This window comes from Talpa europaea (genome assembly GCF_964194135.1).
Source record: "Talpa europaea genome assembly, chromosome: 1".
In the NCBI taxonomy this organism is placed as follows: domain Eukaryota; kingdom Metazoa; phylum Chordata; class Mammalia; order Eulipotyphla; family Talpidae; genus Talpa; species Talpa europaea.
The window spans coordinates 123,217,948-123,237,922 of record NC_140073.1 but is presented as its reverse complement, the minus strand read 5'-3'; the positions used below and the strand labels follow the sequence as shown (position 1 = coordinate 123,237,922).

The window sequence follows — 19,975 nt, the reverse complement described above, 5'->3', positions numbered from 1 at the left end:
TAGCGACCCAGTTTTCCCAGCACCATTTATTGAACAAACTTTCTTTGCTCCAATGCATAGTCTTTGCTCCTTTGTCAAAGATTAGTTGACCATAAATCTGTGGGTTTATTTCTGGATTTTCTATTCGATTCCATTGGTCTGTATGTCTGTTCTTGTTCCAATACCATGCAGTTTTGATGATTATGGCTTTGTAGTATAGTTTGAAGTCTGGGAGTCTGATGCCTCCATTCCCTTCTTTTTTTTTCAGGAGAGCTTTGGCTATTCGGGGTTTTTTGTGATTCCATATGAATTTCATCAATAATTGTTCTATTTCTTTGAAGAATGACATTGAAATTTTGATTGGAATAGCATTGAATCTGTATATTGCTTTTGGAAGGATGGCCATTTTAATAATGTTTATTCTTCCAATCCATGAGCAGGGGATGTCTCTCCATTTCTTTGTGTCTTCTTCTATTTCTTTTAACAGTGTTTTATAGTTTTCTTTGTATAGGTCCTTTACCTCTTTTGTTAGATTTATTCCCAAATATTTGATTTTTTTTGTTTCAATAACAAAAGGGATGGTCTTTTTGATTTCTTCTTCTTCAGATTTATTGTTTGTGTATAGGAAGGCTACTGACTTTTGCGTGTTGATTTTGTATCCTGCCACTTTACTGAACTGATTGATGAGTTGAATTAGCTTTTCTGTGGAGTTTTTGGGGTTCTCTATATACAATATCATATCGTCTGCAAATAGTGATAGTTTGACTTCTTCTTTTCCTATTTGGATTCCTTGGATGTCTTTCTCTTGTCTTATTGCCCTGGCTAGGACTTCCAGTATTATATTGAAAAGCAATGGTGAGAGTGGACATCCTTGTCTTGTTCCAGATCTTAATGGAATTGCTTTCAGCTTTTCACCATTGAGAATGATACTGGCTGTTGGCTTGTCATAGATGGCCTTTATGATGTTGAGGTATGTTCCTTGTATCCCAAGAATTTCAAGGGCTTTTATCATGAATGGGTGTTGCACTTTGTCAAAAGCTTTCTCAGCATCTATTGATATTATCATATGGTTTTTATATTTCTTTTTGTTGATGTGTTGGATAACGTTGATTGATTTTCGGATGTTAAACCATCCTTGTGCCCCTGGAATGAATCCAACTTGGTCGTGGTGAATTATCTTATGGATACATTGTTGGATTCTGATGGCTAAAATTTTATTGAGGATTTTTGCATCAGTGTTCATTAGGGAGATTGGCCTGTAGTTTTCCTTTTTTGTGTTGTCCTTGTTCGGTTTTGGTATTAGTGTAATGTTGGCTTCATAAAACGTGTTTGGTATTGTCCCTTCCTTCTCAATTTTTTGGAAGAGTTTGTGAAGGATAGGCACTAATTCGTCTCTGAATGTTTGGTAGAATTCATTTGTAAATCCATCAGGTCCTGGGCTTTTGTTTTTGGGGAGGTTTTTGATTACCATTTCAATTTCGCTAATTGTAATTGGTCTGTTTAGGTGTTCTATTTCTTCTTTATCTAGCTTTGGGTGATTGTAGAGTTGTAGGAATTTGTCCATCTCCTCTAGATTGTTGAACTTGTTTCCATATAACTGTTCATAGTAGTTACTGATTATTCTTTTGATTTCTGCTGTGTCCGTTGTGATTTCTCCTCTTTCATTGATGATCCTGTTTATTTGTGCTTTCTCCCTTTTTTCCTTTGTGAGCCTGGCTAGGGGTTTGTCTATTTTATTGATTTTTTCAAAGAACCAGCTCTTGGTTTCATTGATCTTTTGGATTGTTTTTTTAGTTTCAATTTCATTTATTTCTGCTTTGGTTTTTATTATTTCTTTTCTTCTACTGGTTTTGGGGTTTTTTTGTTGTTCTTTTTCTAGATCTTTGAGCTTCGAGATTAGGTTGTTTCTTTGCGTTCTTTCTTGTTTCTTGATGTGAGCTTCTATTGCTATATATTTTCCTCTTATTACTGCTTTTGCTGCATCCCATACATTTATGATATTGGTGTCCTCCTTGTCGTTCAATTCAAAAAATTTTTTAATTTCTTCTTTGATCTCCTCATTAGTCCAATGGTCTTCCAGTAGTGTGGTTTTTAATCTCCATGAGGTAGGAAAGTTCCTTGCCTTCTTTTTATGGTTTATTTCTAGTTTGATGCCTTCATGGTCAGAAAAGATGGTTGATATGATTTCAATCTTGGTGTATCTGTTGATGTTTGTCTTGTGCCCCAGTATGTGATCGATCCTGGAGAATGATCCATGTGCGCTTGAGAAAAATGTGTACTCCGTTTTTTTGGGGTTTAGTGTTCTATAGATGTCTGTTAAGCCCAATTGCTCTAGGTCCTTATTTAGAGCTTTAGTTTCTTTACTTATTTTTTGTCTTGTTGATCTATCCATTGTTGATAGTGGTGTGTTGAAGTCTCCCACTACGTATGTGTTTTCTCTGATGTCTGTTTTCAGAGAGGACAACAGTTGTCTGATATATTTTGGTGCTCCTTCGTTTGGTGAGTATATGTTAATGAGTGTTATTTCTTCTTGAAGTATTGTCCCCTTGATCATAATGTAGTGACCCTTGGGGTCTCTTTTTATCTTTTTGAGTTTGAAATCTGTTTTATCTGATATAAGTATAGCTGTTCCTGCTTTCTTTTTTGGTCCATTTGCTTGTAGGATTGTTTTCCATCCTTTAACTTTGAGCCTATTTTTATCTTTTGTAGCTAAATGTGTTTCCTGGAGACAGCAAAAGGTTGGGTTTTGTTTCTTAATCCAGGCTGCAACTCTGTGTCTTTTTATTGAAGAGTTTAGTCCATTTACATTCAGAGTTATTATTGATATGTTAACATCTGTATTTGCCATTGTGTTTGTCTTTCCTTTGATTTTATTTATTTATTCTTTTAATAACTTTTTTTTTTGGCCTTCTTTCATTGTTATTCGTCCCTCTGAGGTTCTGGCTTTAGGACTCCTTGTAGTATTTTTTGGAGTGGGGGTTTAGTTGTAATGAAATTCCGGAGTTTCTGTTTGTCTGGAAAGGTCCATATTCTTTCTTCAAAGAGGAAGGAGAGCTTTGCGGGATAGAGTATTCTTGGTTGGCATCTGTTTTCTTGGAGTCTGTTGACTATGTCCCTCCACTCTCTCCTTGCCCGTAGTGTTTCTTCGGAGAAGTCTGATGGCAGCCTGATTGGTTTTCCTTTGAATGTTATCTGTTTCTTCCCTCTTGCCAGCTTCATTATTTTTTCCTTGTCCTGGATTCTTGGGAGCTTTACTATTATGTGTCTTGCTGTATTTTTCCTTTCGTCGTGGAAGTTTGGTGTTCTTCTTGCTTCTTGTATATCAATTTTCAGCTCCTTCTTCACATTTGGGAAGTTCTCTTCAATTATCTCTTTGAATATTTTCTCTGTTCCTACATCTCTCTCCTCTCCTTCTGGTATTCCTATAACTCTTATATTTCCTTTCCTCATGGAGTCAGATAGTTCCCGAAGTCTTTCTTCGTTCTTTTTCCTTCGTACTTCTCTTTCCTTTTCTGTTTTGGTTCTTTTTATTTCTATGTCTTCAAGATTACTTATTCGTTCTTCCATTTCATCTATTCTGCTTTCATTGCTTTTCCCAGAATTCTTTAGTTCTTCCATTAATTCTTTGATCTCCTGCATTTCTTTTACTTCCCTCTTTAGGGACTCAATTTCTTTCTTCTGACCATTGTTTTCCCTCTCTAGGGACTCAATTGCATTCTTCTGATCGTTGATTATTTTTCCCTTATCATTGTTTTCCTTTATGACTTCTGTTAGTTTTTTAATCACGGCAATTTTAAATTCTCTTTCTGGAAGGCTCAGAAATTCTTCCAAGTTATTGTCTTTGCAATCTGGGGGCTGGCTTTCTTTTTGTGGTGTGCTTTTTCTCTGGAGAGTTGCTAGGTTGCGTGTGGTTCTTCTCTTCCCTACTGTCTGTTTTCTTATTTGCCGTATGCGTTGGGACACTGTGTAGTTGGGACTGGCCGGCATCTTGGGTGGGCTTCTCTGTTCCCCTCTGGTTCTTCCAGGAGTCATCTGTCAGTTTCAAGCAGTCTTTACTGGAGAAAGGTCCCTGTTCTAAAATGCCGATGTGGGGACACACTCCCCTGTGCGCCTGGTCTGCCCCGGCGGTGGGTTCCTGCTCCCCTCTGGGCTTGGACTGCAGGCCAGAGGGGGTCTGGCGTGGGCGAACTTCCCCCGCTCACCTCTGGCTCCTGAGGAAGCCTTCTGCAGGTAGTCTTTACTGAAGAAATGTCCCTGTTCTAAAATGGTGATGTGGGACACACTCCCTGCGTGTCTGGTCTCAGGCACACTCTTCTGCGCATCTGGTCTGCCCCGGCTGTGGGTGCTCGCTCTCCCTGTGGGCTCAGACTACTTGTTCTGAAGGGGCCCGGTGTGGGCAAACTCCCCAGCTGGCCACTAGCTCCTTCAGGAGCCTCTGCTGGCTTCAAGTCGCTAGGTGGTGCCAGAGATCTCTCCTAGAGCCCTTGGGGAGCTGATTTTCCACCCCGTGGGACAGGGAGCAGAGCGGGGATGGTAGGGTACACCTCAACGGCTTTGGGGTGCTGTGTCTGCCTTGTGCCCCACCGTCGTGGGGAACCCACGCCCCTAATTTCGTGCCCCGGGTCTCTGTTCCAAAGCCCTCAGTTCCAGGACGCGGGCTGTAGCCCAGATCAGTGGGGCGGGAATGGCGCCTTTTGAATCCTGCTCCCCTGCCTGGGCGCCTTGTTCCTGCTCACTCAGGATGGGCCTCCGCCGTCTCCCCCTAATTTCGTGCCCGGGTCTCAGTTCCAAAGCCCTCAGTTCCAGGACGCAGGCTGTAGCCCAGATCAGTGGCGCGGGAATGGCGCCTTTTGAATCCAGCTCCCTTGCCTGGGCGCCTTGTTCCTGCTCACTCAGGGAGGGCCTCCGCAGTCTCCCCCTAATTTCGTGCCCCGGGTCTCAGTTCCAAAGCCCTCAGTTCCAGGACGCGGGCTGTAGCCCAGATCAGTGGCGCGGGAATGGCGCCTTTTGAATCCCGCTCCCCTGCCTGGGCGCCTTGTTCCTGCTCACTCAGGGAGGGCCTCCGCAGTCTCCCCCTAATTTCGTGCCCCGGGTCTCAGTTCCAAAGCCCTCAGTTCCAGGACGCGGGCTGTAGCCCAGATCAGTGGCGCGGGAATGGCGCCTTTTGAATCCAGCTCCCTTGCCTGGGCGCCTTGTTCCTGCTCACTCAGGGAGGGCCTCCGCAGTCTCCCCCTAATTTCGTGCCCCGGGTCTCAGTTCCAAAGCCCTCAGTTCCAGGACGCAGGCTGTAGCCCAGATCAGTGGCGCGGGAATGGCGCCTTTTGAATCCCGCTCCCCTGCCTGGGCGCCTTGTTCCTGCTCACTCAGGGAGGGCCTCCGCCGTCTCCCCGCAAGCCTAGGTCGCAGGCGCGGGGACCTGGGCAGCTGCGATCCGGTCCGGATCCGCGCCGCTTTCCGCACGCAACCTTACCGGGCGGCCGGGGCTGTGTGCTGGTGCTGGTCTCCTCCTGGGGGGCGTGGCTCTCTTTAATGGCGCCTGGAGCTCACCTCCGCGGCGGATCCTGCAGGGTTCGCCTCTCCCGTTCACGGGGTGTGGTGGCTGCAATAGTTCCTTTCCACTCACAGTCCCACTTGCTGCGTCCGTTTTTCTTGTTGGCCGTTTTGGTTTGTTGTTTCCCTCCTTTCTGCCGGTCGGAGAGTGCCGACTTTGTGGGCGGGGGAGGGGAGCAGGGTTCTGCGCTTCCCTCCCTTCTCGTCCTCTTTTATGGCAACTTTCTTCTTCGGGCAGTTTGCTGGAGTCGTCCGTTTATCTTCCGTGTCCCAGTTCTCACTGGGACCTGCCGCTTTTCCTCCCTATTAACTTTTTTTAATGGGAGATCTTACTCGCAGCGTCTCCTCGCCGCCATGTTGCTCCGCCCCTCTTATAATTCACTTTTTTTTTACAAAGTTTATGGATCACACTTTTATTTTAGATTCAATTAATAAGCAAGTATCAGCAAAAGAAAATATGATATTTATTCTTACCTCCACTTTAATTCTCTTTGGGGATAATTCATCTCTTTCTCCACATTTTGACCTGAGGGGAATAAGAGCGTAATAACCTCTGAGAAGGTAACAAATTTTATACAAAAGGCATTTCAATCTATAAACTTCCACCAAATACAACATCCTGAAATCCTGACACCAGAAACAAGAAATTCACAATGAATGTGAACAATAAAAATGAAACTTTTCATTATTTCTAAATTAACATTAGGGAAATACGCAGACACAATTATACTATATATTTTAAGTCACTACCTAAAAGTCACTACCTAAGGAATCTCCATACAGAATTTCTCAGAAAATAGGTAATGATTATCACTTAATAGAAAAGGAAAAAAGTCAAGAGGATTTAGTCCGACACATCTTTATGGATCAGTAGGCGCATCAGGATAAAATGACAAAAATGACCATATAAATGCTTAAGGTCACATTAGATTAAAATATATTTGTTTGTATATTGAAACTACAGATGCATTTTCTCTTTACATAGTGATCCCTTTGCTGAAAAACTATCCAACAGTGGAATCTACACATATATGAAATACAACTGCCAATTAAATTATGAAAAGCCATCAATTTTAAGTTACATATAACTTAACATAGAAGATGTTAAAATGTGAAAATACATCTCAGAACGAAAAAAAGTGTGATATGTATGATGTTATTATTAAGGTGGTATATAATGACAAAAGACTAGGAAAAACTTCAGTAGCCCATCAATAGGGGACTGGTTAAATGAATCATGGTATATCCATATAATGGAGTATCATGCAGCTACTAAAAAATAAAAGAATAAGAAAGCTGTATACTGACTAATATAGTGAGATCTCTAAGACATGTTAAAATAAAAGCAAAATACAGAAAAAATGTGCTTCTTACATATTTTTGAAGAAAATGAGAAAATATGTTTATAATTGCATGTGTATAAAAAAATTCTGAAGGAAAACTATAATCACTAAACAAATAAAACTGTCTAAAGTGGAGAAGAACAGGATAAAAAAAGGACATTTTTGTATTATCTGTTTACATTATTTTGGCATCTACATTATGTAAAAGTGTCATGTATTTAAAAATATATTAAAATTTAAAAATCAATATGAATCTAAATATTAGAGGAAATGCTAAAATATGTTGAAAGCAACTGCCTCTAGGGCATGAAATTCAGAATGGGGAGGGAATAGGGCAAGGAAACTGCTGAGTTTCATTATAAGGTTTGTGTCCTTTAGGGACTCTTAATTCATGTACCTGTATTACTTTGTTTGAAGAAAATTATTGAAATAAAGCACTCGGAAAGAAAATGTTGTATAATACGGTGAAGAAAATGAAAAATTACTAAATTAGTTCTTGATTACCCAACTCCTTTTCTTGCAAATAATCTTACAATGTTGCTATATATTCTTACTTTTCATTCAGTGGCTGTAATTTTACTCGTCAGTTTCTAAATACAGAGGCTCTAAATATGATAGAAAACAAGGCACTTTAAGTTAGGAAAATAATGGTGATAACAGCAAATGCCTTTATGGTGGTTTTCAAACTTGAATATGCACAAGAATCACCTGGGGTGCTTGTGAAAGTTTGGATTCCAAGACTCCATCCCCAGAGGATGTGATTTATTAGGGCTGGGGAGGGTGCTTAGGAGGTGGATTTTCAACAACACTCAGTTACTTTAAGGCAAATGGTCAATCTGCACCCACTCAGCTGTGACAAGCACAACTCATGGTGTGCAGGAAACTGGGGTCCACGTGCAACCAATGAACAAAATCAAAATAGTTCTGTACTCACAGGTTTAGGGTTCAAATGAGAATAAAATGAACAATAAATTGTGTGTTTTTCTGTCTCTGGTAAATCCTCTCACCACACCCCCCTCCCCCACACCCCAGTTCTTGTATGCATAAATAAAAATAAATCTTAAAAAAAATATGGTGTGTTTACAGTAAATTTTAAAATCATCATTGCTTTTCAATATTGTTTTTATTTCAAAAGCATGTTTCATGCTCGCTTGCTAGTAGTCAAGTCAGTGTATCTTTTTTTTTACCTTTCAGCTAACCTCACTAGAGTGTAAAAACACCTTTCAAAGGGAACCACTTTGCTTCTTCAGAGAGTTCAACAAGTTCATATACCTAGTGTACAGTAAGTTTGTAAGTGTTGACTAACAAAATCTCATCTCCATTCTCAAAACCAAACCAAACCAAACCAAACCAACCAGAACAATGTAATAATGCCAGGAAACAATGTTTTTTAAAAGACAGACAAAAGAGAATAAAACAAAACAACAAAAACCACATTTGCAGTAGTTTTGAAAAGTTACTTCATGTTTTAATTTTAAAGAACTATAATCACACTTCTACTTTTTCAGAAAAGCTTATATTCTATGAATGGATAGTGTTTCAAGCTCTATTTCTATCAAGCAATGCAAAACACTTACTTGGTGGTTCTGTAAGTATATTTATAGGTGACTTCTCGAGAAATCTGCCTAGCCAGGGCAAAAAGTTCATCTCTTCTTGTCAGCAGGGCATTATCCTTCACACAGAGTTGAGCGGCAGCTTCATTAACAGTGAGCTGCATATCCAAAATACAGTTTTAACAATGAGAGACATTTCTTATTTCATCAATATGTAAAATATAAGAATTTCACATCATTATATAACAAAGCCATAAGTTATAAAGATCAGGCTGATCTTTATTCCTAATTTATTCCTAGCCTGATGCTAAATTTTAGGGAAAAAAATCAAGTCATTTAACCATCTCTTACAACGTAAACCAACAGTCACCTTGATTTTATTTATAAGCTTTACTTATTTTTGTCTAGGTATGAGGGTTTATGGAAGATAGATAAAATGAAAAAGGAAAAATTGCTCTGCATCTCATTCTTCTAAATGAAAAACCAGGTGATTTTGGAGTATACAAAGTTGACATCCTTTTTTCTCAATGTGTTATGTTAGTATACATCGTCTAACAGATTTTTTTTTTCAATGTGAACAAGAAAATTCTTAGGAAAGAAAAAAATGAAATGAGTTTAGTTAAACATTAATTCAACTAGTAAAAAACATAATTATCACAAATTAATATTATAATGGAAAATTATTAAAATGGAAAATATTAAATGGAGTCATTAATCTAAGATATGTCTAAATCTATTCTTTCATCTAAGTGATAAATAATGTCAATAAAGAACTGCTAGTTGGCCAAAACCCTTGTACTAAATTTAAAATAGCAAATGTTATCTTAAACTCAAAACCTGAAATTGTTCAATAAACCTGAAAATGTTTTTTCACATAACTTGTAAAAATATTTATTTTGGAGAAGAATTGGGGTGTAGGCCAGAGGCTTGGGGGACAGAGTGGGGACCAAAACAGGCAGATCTACTGAAACACACTGTTGAGGGGAGCAGTGGGCAAGATAGGAGAGGTCTTTGTGCCACAGTGTACATACTCAACACTTAGGCCACCAGGGAGGCCCCTTAATATATTTTAATTTACATTAGATGTAGGGATTTGGCAGATAGTGTATCAAATATTTTCAACATACTCATTCAACATGATTGTTGACAAAGAGAATGGGAGTTGATGACAGACATATCTGTGATGAGTCCTGCTCCTTCACTTACCAGTTCTGTGACTTTGGACAGGCAAACACACACATTTCAGAGCCTCAATTTTCTCAGAGGCAACAGTTTTGCTACTTAAGACATCAATATTCCATTGTAGGAAAGAGCAGGTTTTTTTTAAATCAACCACAGTGTCATTCTGGACATTAAACTACACCCAGTTTTTCATGTACTAAATAAAGCAAACTACAAAGAATATTCTTAAATGTGCATCGTTGTGCATATATTCATTTATTTCCTTGGAATAAATTCCTATACGTTTACATAGTTCACACCAAATTACACTCTAGAAAAGCTGTTCCAAATCTAAATGCTACCAACAATTATAGTCAATTTTCCAGAACTTAAACAATTGTGATTATTATCTTTTGAAAGGTTTACCTATTTGATTTGTCCTCAATGACAATTGGCTTATACTTTGCATTTTTTTTTTTTACGGTAAAACTGAGCTTTTTAAAAAAAAAAAAGTCTTTAACTTTTAAACAGCTTGCTCATGGCTGTTGTTTCTCCTATTACAATCCTGTTTCCTGGGGACTTTAGGAGTTTATGTATTAACAGCAGTAACTCATTATATGTAGAGCTTCTTGTTATTGGTTTTGGTACCCATAGTTTGTCATGAGCCTTACAATTTTTGTCTTGAGTACCACACAGAAACTCCCTTCTCATCCTAAAAATGTGTAACAATGTTCTCCTATATAATATAGCAGTTTTGTTTTTTCTTTTTAAGTATTTAACCCATCTAGAAAATTATGGTATTATGTAGATATAATGCAGATATAAATATCTAACGTCCTCCCCCTATGAAATTTACACCGGCTTATTTTGATATAAGCAATTTGGCTACTTTAAAGTAGCCCTCCCTTTTTTTTTTTTTTTCCAGCCCTCCTTTTTTAAACCCAGTCTTGAATACAAAAGAGTAATTGGAGAAATAATTTATTTTCAGTCTTCTTCTTCTAAAGAGGCATAAAAAAAATAAAGTTTCCCTAAGTATTTTTGGTATGGTACAATGTTATTGGAACTAAAAGTGAAATATACTTTGAAAGAATGATTTTCTAAATAAACTTCATTTTTGGCTTAGAAGTAGCTACAATAACACTGAAGACCCTATCTGAATTATTTTTTATGTAGCTGCTTCCTTTTTGTTCTCATAAATCTAAATTACTACAGAGAATTTCTGATTGTCAGTAAGATGTTCTAATTGATATTTTAGAGGTACAGTTTATGTATAACCATAGAAAATAACTTTTCAATATAAACTAGAAACAAAGTTCTAGTCTTCCATCATCTTACTAGAAACCAAGAAAAACAAACATAACACATTCTTGTTATTGATTTTAGGTTCCAGCAGTCTCTAGGACATCATGTAGAAAAACTGAGGCTACAGAAGTTATTACAGTTCACCCCAAGTTGTAATAATAAGTCGATTCATGAAGCTTTCCCCTAAAAAATGTATGTTCTTTCAGTGTTATCCAGATTTCATTACCCCAGCTGTTAATAATTAAATCAATAGCTATTATAATTATATTTTAAAAAGAAAAACAGTGTATGTATTCCAAAAACAGTAATTGCTCACTGTAGCACCAAGCCAGTTTTTAAGAAATTATAAGTTTCTAATTTTGTCAAAAGCATAAAATAACAAGATACTCTCCCTTACTGGTTTAGTTACTTCCTCTTCTCCATGGTTAAAAATAGCAAAATTCCATTTATATTTTCATGTGAACAATTTCTTAAAGTTATCTATCATTTTCAACTAGACAAAAAATTTTTAACTGGTAGTTAAAATTATAATTTTTAAAAATCAAATGATTGTTACTTCTGATTAAGTATTGTTAGCATAAAAATACAATGGAATGCTGTGTGCCAGGGAGACTAAATGACAATCTAGACTTTCATTTCCAGCACAGGGAAGGCTAGGTGCCACCACTGCCCCCTCTCACAGAAAGCAACTAAAAATGCTGGGTTAAATAGCAAGGGGAAAATATTATTTTAAATGAATCCATGAGTCAGCAAAAAAAAAAAAAAAAAAGAAAGAAGGAAAGAAAGAAAACTATTCCTGTATTCCTGGCAAAATGAATGAAAACAACATCTCAAAGGAGTAAGCTGAAGATAGTTGCTAAACCAGATAAACTTGAGTTTCACTCTTCATAGCCTCATGGGGTTGCTGAGTATGAGAACAATCGGAAAAGCCCCAAATCCACCAAAGATGAGGATTTTAACTCTCTGTAGGGAGATAAAGCTGAAACCCGAAAGCACTACAATCCCAGTGAAAGGCTGAATTAGGAATGTATCTGTAGCTCCAGGTATATTCTGTCATGAACCTTGTAACTGAGTGGGAGAGAACAGAAGATACCCTTGATATTTCACAAGTGTAAAGCAGCCCTCACATGGGCTTTCTGCCCTTATTCATAACTAAATGGGCTGAGAATTATTTTCATAGGGCATCAGAGTTGTAGTGTGCAGAGTGTAGATACCTGATGGAAGCAGAAGCAAATAATCTTTGGATGCATCCATTTTGCTCTTAGGTCTCAAAAACACGAGTTTGTAGATAGAAATCATAACAAAAGTAAAAACCAGATGAAACAATGGATAGCAGAATCAAATGCTCAAAGACTTCTTTTAAAGAAGGGTGAAAATATGACTAAAGAGTCTAAAAGACAAAGAAAAATTAAGAAATCAGAAGGAGAGAAGAAATTGGGGCAGAGGCAAACAGATTTCAAAAGCAAACAAAAATTAGATAACCACTGACTCAGCAATGAAATATTCAAGTCAATGAAATAGTATCTTCAATTACTAAAGGAAAACAACTGATACTATAGAACTGAATACTCAAAATAAACCATTAAGAATGTGGTAAATTAAAGACATTTTCCAGTGGGGTGGGGAAGGACAGTGAGTCTGCCACAAGAAGGTCTGCATAAGGAAAGGTCTTCATATGCTACATGATCTGCTTCAAGTTAAAGAAAACAAATTCCAGAAGGTAAATCTGAGATACAAAGAGTGCAAAATGGAAATAAATTCAAAATATTAGCCACCATAATAAATGTAAATGGACCAAATGTTCCACTTAAAAGACAGAAGAATATAAGATTGGAGTTTAAAAAATCCAATCACTGGTATTTACAAAAAATGTATCTAAAACATGGATTCAAAAGGGCCAAAAGTGAAAGAATGGAAAGAACATGTAATATTACTAATAAAAAGAAAGCTCATGTACTTACATTAATATCAGACAAGAAAGATTTTTATTTTATTTATTTAAGATTTATTTATTTTATTTATTTATACAAGCACTGGGTACAGTCAGAAGCGCGGGAGGGTGAGAGAACCCACCAGAGCCAGAGCGGGAGCAGAGCAGGCAGAAGGACCGAAGCACACTGCTGAGGGGAGCAGCGGGCAGCAGGAGAGGTCTGCGCGCCATGTGGGACCCTCCTCCGGTCGCCAGGGAGCAGCCGGGGATCAAACTGCACTGCAGAGACTGCAGAGGCTGCGGGCAGCTTTGCAACCCAGTGCTCAACCGCTGCACCACCGGGGATGCCCAACACAAGAAAGATTTTTAAAGCAAACTGCATTATTAAAGATTAATAGTTGCTACATAATACAGAGAAACATAATTTCACCATCACAGCAGATGACTTTAACATATAGTTCTTAGTGGGCCTCCCCCGTGGCGCAGCGGTTGAGCGCTGGGTTGTGAAGCTGCCCGCAGCCTCTGCAGCGCCAGTTTGATCCCCGGCTGCTCCCTGGCCACCAGAGGAGGGTCCCACATGGCACGCAGACCTCTCCTGCCGCCCGCTGCTCCCCTCAGCAGTGTACTTCAGTCCTTCTGCCTGTTCTGCTCCCTGCTCTGGCTCTGGTGAATTCTCTCACCCTCCCGCGCCTCTGACTGTACCCAGTGCATGTATAAATAAATAAATACATCTAAAAATAAATAAATAAATAAATCTTAAATAAATAAATAAAAACATATAGTTCTTAGTTACTAATAGAGCAGAATACACACACACACACGTACATATTATAGAAAATTTAAAGAGTTAACAAGATTGTTAAAACAGACACACAGGAAATACTAACATTAAATGAAGATGAGACTATTCCCAGGCACATTAAAAACACTGATAGCATACTGGGCTATAAATAAAATTTCAGTGAATTTTAAAGGTTGGCATCATGCAAATCATGTTGACTGACCAAAATGTAATTCCATTAGAAATCATGAAAAAGCACTAAGGGAAAAAAGCCTCATATTTCGAAAGAAATAATACTTTAAATAACTAATGGGTCAGAAAAGAAATCACAAACAAAAAGAGAAGTAATCAGAATTGAAAAACCACCTTCATATCAAAACACAGGGAATAACAGTAATTCCATATATACTGAGAAAATATAGCCTTAGAAATTACAGGCAGCTTGCATTAGGAAAAAAAATATTTAAACTAAGCACCCACGTTAGAAAATAATAAAATAAACTGTAAGAAAGTAGAAATACACACACACACACACACACACACACAGAATTACTCAATTAAAAAGGCAAAAGTTGTTTCTTCAAAAAGATCAGAGATCAATAGACTTTTTCTGTAAAATGTCAGGTAGTAAATATTTTAGGCTTTATAGGCCAAGCAGTCTATGTTACAACAAATCAACTCTGAGACTGTAATTCAAAAGCAGCCACAGACAATAGCAAACAAATAGGTATGGCTGTATCCCAATAAATGTTTAACTGCAAAATGAGGAGAAGGCAGGCCAGGTGTGGCTTCACAGGTTCTACTTTGCAGATCTCTCAAAGCGATTAATAAAACTGACAAACTCTGAGCAAGATAGATTGGGAGGGGGAAGAGGAAAGAGATAAATGGACCCAAAAAAAGCCCTAAAAGCTATAAGTAACTTTACGCCACTAAGTTTGAAAAATCAGATTAAATGAACATTCTTAGAAAAATATAAATTACCAAAAGTGACCCAAGAAGAAAGAGACTAATCTAATAATCCTATTAGTTTATAGGGACAATTAGTCCCATAACACAGTTCTAAAAATCATCAGAAGAAAATGTCCAGCACTTCTTTTCAAGTATGAAATGCTGAAATATATCCATTCTAAGTTGACTGTTATGTATTATACAGCATCATAACTTACTAATAATGTGTCCAGTAAGGCTAAGGGCTTCCCAGATTCAACATTCTTCCTCACTTAAAAATGAGATTGCTGGATGCCTTGGAAACATCCAGCCTTGAATTCTCAACACCAGGATGGAAAAGGACCTAAATTTGCCATCATTGTTTACTCTATGAGTAGGTCTACAACTTACCCATTGATGCTAGATCTCCCTCTCTCCCCCTTCCCATCTTTGAGTTATAGAGGTGTCAGAAATTTGCTACTGGCTGACAAATATAAAAGCTTTTACATAATATAGTGTCTTGCTGTGGTCAACTTTCAGTTTATCTGTCCTCATCCATTCACTGATTTAAGATCTGATGTGCATGGCTTGCCTAGTTTACCATCTGCTAACATACCTTTGGAGAAAGAGAACATTCTGCCTGCTTGAGCTTTTTCCTAATACAAGTGCTTACAGATTTGCCCCTTGGCACATACTCTATACTAATAGAGTGATTCTGAGCCTCAGCCCCTCACACTACCTTTATAGTCTTGACTCCTATAAAGCAAGTCATGCTAAACCAAGTTGGAAGACTATTACTGATTCTTTAAACTAAAAAAAAAAAGGTCTTTATAACAATGATTCATTCCAGAATTCTTATAGTATATATTTAGAAACAAGTATAAAAATGCCTACAAAATAGAGAATCTTATGTACTTGTGAGAGCTGAAAAAACATTTTTAGGTGTAGATAACTTCTTGATTTTCATCCACTAGTGACCTACATACAATTCTATGGCTTAAAAAATTAAAAGATGAGTAGCCATAGAGTTTATATGAAGAAAATGCTCAGAAATACTGCTGGCAGTGAATTATGGATGTGTCATATTTCCTTATTTGGAAATTGAGGACAAACTGGTAACATTCTTTAATCTTAAGAATTTATGAAAACAAAATTATTTCACTCCTATTGCTGTAACATTTAAAAGGTACATTAAAGAGTACCTTCTTTAATTCCCTCAGGATTTGTAATTTCCATCAAGTTCTGAAGACAGCTTTCTGATTCATAAACTCCTATCCTAAACTATATTATTGGATCATATTCACAACTTGAGTTACAAGTAACAAGTGGTCTAAGTTAAGTTTCAAAAACACAGCCACATTTTCCAAACCCCCACCCCCACATCTCAGCCTACTGGCATTCATTTTGAGTGTTCCCTTATTTTGGGAAACCCACGATGGTCTCATTACTTAAATACCATCTGTACCTATTTATCCAAAGATGTAAAGAGCCCCTTAGCAAAAGCCAAGTGTGAAATAATTTGTTTCGGATTTTTTTTTAAGTAGGGTAAGATTTTTCTTTTAAAAAGTGAGGTTGACTGAGTTTATTAAAGTCATCTCTTTAAAATACTTCTGCTTTGATAAAAATAGATCTTTTGATTCAACTTTGCATTTCATCTACTATGATTTTAAAATAATATGAAAACTGGATTAAAGCATGAAACTAAAACTGCCAGCCTATTTTGTCCTTTGTTTTCTAATAATGGCAACTCTAATAGCCTTTTAGTAGATTCACTCTATTGGTTCATAGATTATGCAAGTGCCAAAGTGTATGTGAACTATTATGCTAACTATGTTTTCTAGACCTACTTCACAAATTCTTCTCAGTCAGTTATTGCCTAAGTCATATATAGCAACTGTAAAAGGATATGTCTGAAATAGATCAAATCACAGATTTATTGTAATTAATTTTGCTACCCAAAATTTTGATCTTAAGCATCAGCATCTATTCATATCTAAACTCATGTATTTAAAAAGATAAGATGGGGAAATTGCTGAAAACAAGATTAACTTAAAAAAATCAGTCAGTGATAGCAATTTTTAAAAAGTGGGAAAAATTAATTTACAATTTAATCTTCTTCATTTCTTATATATCTGTCTCTCTTATATAAATCAATTTATATCCTATAGATATTTAACACACATATATAATACAGAGAATCTGACCTAACAAGAAATGTGCAAAACCTATGAATAAGAACTATGTACTTACAGAAGAATGTAACAGATCTAAATTCTACACATTTTATATAACTATGTGAAAGCTCTCATTGTTGTAAACATGTCATTTCCTTCCAAATTAACCTATACTTTTAAGGCACCAACAGAAATTTGGAGAAAACCTGATAAATGTATTACAATTTTTATTTCTAAGGAAATATACTTAAGATTACCTTAAAAAAGAGAGAGACAAACTGCAAAACAATATTACTGAAATGGCACTCTGCCTATTCAGATACCAAAATATAAAGCTGCAGAAATTAAAATAACTATATTGGTGAAGGAACAGACTAACGAAATCAAACAGGGCAGATCAATTAGTATGATTTCATAAAAATAAAATTTCACATGACAAAGCATTTGAAAAATCAAAGGACAAATGATAATCTGGGAAAATGTCTACTATTTAAGACAAAATGTTAATAACCTTAAAACACAAAAAGTTCTTACCATTCAATCTTTTTTAAAGTAAGACAAACAACTCAAACATTAAAACACAAAATTGGTCTGTTAAACATTTAAGATACTCATCCTTACTAAGGAGGGTAAATTTGAGCAATGAAATTTTTTCCTCTATTGGGTTAGCAAAGATTATAAAGAAATGATAAATGCAATATTAAGAAGACTATAGCAAAAGGGGCACACTTGCAAATAATATTAGGAATTGGTGCTGTTCCCCACCCCCCAGAGAAAAATTAGGTTTCTTCAACGCAGAGGTATCTCATTCATTTTTATATCCTCAAAGTATAATATAATGCATCCTACAAGTGCTTGGAAAACAAATGTATTTTCAGAAGTTACTGTAAAGGACAGCTTAGTATACAAAAAAAAAACACAAAAAAAACCCTATAAAGTGCTAAAGTTATTGTGACAATAGTGTATGTAGTGCATGTAGGTAATAAATGAAAGGTGGATTCTACTTGTGGAGGGGGAGAACATATCAGAAAAGATTTAAGTTTGTGCTTGGGTTGAATCTTAAAGATGAGCTGCCAATGGACAAAAAAAGAAAGGGAATAAATGCAAAAGAAATGATATATGCATTCTTATGCTTACACAGAGTATTTCTGGATAGAATGCAACAAAGATAAAGTGATGAGAATTTTTAATGCCAATGTTAAACCAAAACAATGTTAAAAGCTGTAATTCTTCCCACATTCCTCTAATATAATTTTGTTTTCTGTTAGCTAAAAATTGCTTTAAATTATGGTATCTGTACAAAATGTCTTTTTCTAAAAAACATGTATAAAAAGTGGTTTTTAAAATAAATGGTTACATTTAAAATCCTATTTTATTTCATAATTAAAAAACACCCCACCTGGGGCCTCCCTGGTGGCGCAAGGAATTAAGCACTGCACTATGAAGCAATCCACAGACTGTGCAGCATGAGTTCAATGCCTGGCGGGTCGGAGAGCAACCCACATGGCAAAGCAGACCTCTCCAGTCATGCCTGTTGCTCCCCTCAGCAGTGTATTTCACTCAATCTGCCTGTTCTGTTCCACGCTCTCTGTTGAATCCTCTCACCACCACCACCCCACCCCCGCATCTCTGGCCTGTACCCCAGCTCTTGTATGCATACATAAATAAATCTTTAAAAAAAAAAAACAAACCCACCTTGCAAAGGCAGACTTCTTGTTTGCACTACTTAAACATCTTTTAAAAGTCACCCTACACTAGCTCCAAAGCTAAACCTGTTTGAGTTCAACATAAAAATCCTAACCCAGTAAATATGGTCTATCTACTCTCTTAAAAGAGTTATATTCTGCTAACACCTAAATATTTTTAATACTGCTTTCAGGAAGTGTTATCTCCTTTGCTACAGACTATTACCAAACTTCTGTAAGGAACACAACACACTACAAAACATACAAAGAACTTGTATTACCTCATGAAGCGTGAGATGTTTCCCATCCTTTCTTTTTGAGTCAAATCTTCCATATATTGCACTGTATTTTCGAATTTCCTCCTCTTTGTGTGGGTCATCATCGCTCATCTCAAAGATATGACCTATCATTTTGGCCAACTTCTTGTTGGTTTTTAGCAGCTCTTTCACTTCATTCAAGTCACTTTTTGGAAGTGTGGGGGCCATTCGCTCCACACACTCAGCTACAGAGAGTGCTGCGGCAGCATCCAGTGCCTCACTGCTTTCCTTTGGGGATGCTGGGGAGCCAAGGTCTGCTGGGGAAAGGCTGTGCTCACTTTCAGTGGCATGGTGGCCTTGCCAGAGTCTGGATTCACCAATACCCTGTAGCGCTAAGCTCCCCACATCTGATTTCCCCTGTCCCAGACTCTGCACACAGGTGGTGGCAGCACACTTGGGGATTTTTAAATGAGGTTCCCGGGCACTGCTATTTCTTTCATAACTGCTGCAGGATATTCCCAGCCAGGTTGGTGATCCCTCTGGTAATTTATAGATGGGAATGCTACTGACTGGCAGAGAAGTCAGCGGCTGATTGAAAAGGCCAGGGTTTGTAACCCAGTCTCTCAAAGCTTTCTGAAGCCTTCTCACATGAAGGGGCTTGCTAGCCATGCCCACGAGGGCCATGATTTCCAAGAATTCCTCTTCTCCAGCTTCACAGAGTTGCTGGACATCGTCACCACCTTGCTGGATAAAGGCATCAAAATAAGAAAGCAGATTGGCTTTTTGTAATATTCTATACAGCTGCAACTCCCCCAGGGTCCTGGGTAAGGCCGCAGCCATTACTGTGATGAGCTTAACCTGCAGAAAGGAGAGAGGAAAAAATTATCACACTTGCTTCAAACTTCTTAAAGCTATTTGTTAGACACTATAGGATTTAACAACACAGTTTGGAAAGAACAAAAACAAGTATATGCATAGCAACTGACATTAAGGAAGCATTCTTAGAACTTTATGCCATTTTTTCCTCCAAACAATCCTAATAGTCAGCATAATCTTTTCATTTTAAAGAGAAAAATACAAAGGCTCAAAGAAGGTAAGAGATTTGCCTGAGATAGCACAACTGATGAAGCAAGCATCTGGGGACTCAAACTAAGGCTCCCAGGGCTCCCAGTTCTCTGAGCCACATCACAGAGGTCTATAGCTCACATATTTTAACTATTCACTTTGCTGCTTCTATGGTGTGGATAAATTTAGAAGGAAGCAAGAAGTATATTATACTACCATTCACTGAATACTTATTTTATGTCAAACAATATGCTAAATACTTAATATT

The 19,975-nt window shown here is 37.4% G+C and overlaps 1 protein-coding gene across 3 annotated transcripts in view; it reads right to left on the bottom strand.

Annotated features, from left to right (window-relative positions):
• The window catches only part of NAB1 (NGFI-A binding protein 1), a gene marked incomplete at its 5' end in the record, with an annotated part of 37,115 nt that extends 17,618 nt beyond the window's left edge, over positions 1-19,497 (bottom strand). For 2 of the 3 annotated variants that reach the window (XM_084253208.1, XM_084253209.1), the window contains 3 exons: positions 6,004-6,055; positions 8,450-8,583; positions 18,667-19,482. In XM_084253208.1, coding sequence (XP_084109334.1) covers positions 6,004-6,055; positions 8,450-8,583; positions 18,667-19,482 — 1,002 coding nt within the window. Of the gene's footprint in view, positions 1-6,003; positions 6,056-8,449; positions 8,584-18,666 lie in introns of all 3 variants that reach the window. The other variant, XM_084253207.1, reaches the window with a different exon arrangement.
• Positions 19,498-19,975: the final 478 nt, after the last annotated feature.